At 55.2% G+C, this 1,334-nt stretch overlaps 1 protein-coding gene across 1 annotated transcript in view; it reads right to left on the minus strand.

Moving 5' to 3' along the window:
* The window catches only part of STAT5A (signal transducer and activator of transcription 5A), a 20,402-nt gene extending 19,359 nt beyond the window's left edge, over nucleotides 1-1,043 (minus strand). Inside the window, exon 1 of the mRNA XM_077779129.1 lies at nucleotides 994-1,043. Within this exon, the coding sequence (XP_077635255.1) occupies nucleotides 994-1,043 (50 nt within the window). The remainder of the gene's footprint in view (nucleotides 1-993) is intronic.
* Nucleotides 1,044-1,334: the final 291 nt, after the last annotated feature.

Genomic DNA, 1,334 nt, shown 5'->3' on the forward strand with positions numbered 1-1,334 from the left:
CAGCAAATCCCAAACCAGGGCCTCAGTTTTCTCACCTGTATAAAGGGAGGAGAGAGGGTTGGACTAGCTGGAGACGCCTTCCAGCTCTGCGTTCGTCATCTTTTGAGACTCTGGATTAAGGGAGATTAAGTAAATGTAAATGTGTGTGCGTGTGTGTGCGTGTGTGCGTGCGTGTGTGTGTGTATGTGTTTATGTGGGTTGGGGACACAGCTTTTGTGACCTCAGCGGCAAAGCCGTAGGGAGGGGAAAGACTGGGGATTCCAGAGAAGGCAGCTCACCACCAGGGCCCTGCCCTCCCCTCCATTACTCCCACCACCCTGCACTCAGTGGAAACAGGAAAGAACCTTGGCAGTCGTATGTTTCGAACCCCTCCCCCAAATTTTGCAGATAAGAAATGGAAGTCTGGAGAGGGGAAGGGGCTTGCCCAGGGTCACACAGTGGGTATATGGCCTAGTTGGCATACTGGGATCCATAAACGATCCTGCCGCTCTGCTCACCCAGCCCAGTCACATCTGAGGCTGGTCCTACCTTCAGAAATGTCCCCAGAGGGCTGTCTTGAATTCTCACAATCTCACAACCGCCTGTAGGCCTTGCCGGAGCAGGGATCGGCCTCCCTGAGCCTTGCCTGGGTCACAGCCCCTCCCTGAGAGCCCCTGCAGAGTTGGGCAAGGCTGGACTGGAAGCCTTCCATCGCCTTTGCCCAGCTTTCCTCTCCTCTGGGCCTCCCCTCTGCCTGGCAGCAGGCATCGGCAGCGCCAAGGGAGGGCCCAGCTGGGCCAAGACCATGTGTCCTGGAGGGAATCATTCTCATCTATCTCCCTCCCTCCCTCCGCCTTCTTGGATCTGCCCTTTTCTCTCCATTCCCTCCCATCACAGCCCTCCCACCTTCTTGCCCCTCAGTAAACCGCCCCCCCCCCCTTTCATTCTTTTGATTTCAGAGGAAAAGCCAAGTTTCAAGCTGCAGAAGCTGGGATGACTGGGTCTCACACACACATTTCCTTGTGCAGCTGCAGCCTCTTAGTCTCATGGAGGAGGAAGCACATGGCTTCTCCCTCGCTTCTTCCCTTACTCTGGGCGATTCAATTGCCAGAGGAGGGCCCGACACACAGAGCCAGGAGGCCACCTGGAATGAGAGTCAAGTGTCAGAGCTGGAAAGACCTGTAAAGATGATTTTCCAAATGGGGAAACAGAGGCTGGAAAGAGGAAGTGATTTGGTCGGTGTCACACAACCTGTCAGTGGCCAATCCAAACCTACTGCTACACGGAGGGTAGCTTCTGTGCCCTCCAGCCTCTTGCTTCCAGCAGATGGGTAAGCCAGTTGTTGGGAGATTTCT

This window comes from Crocuta crocuta, unplaced genomic scaffold (assembly GCF_008692635.1).
Source record: "Crocuta crocuta isolate KB4526 unplaced genomic scaffold, BGI_CrCroc_1.0 scaffold68, whole genome shotgun sequence".
Lineage (NCBI taxonomy): Eukaryota > Metazoa > Chordata > Mammalia > Carnivora > Hyaenidae > Crocuta > Crocuta crocuta.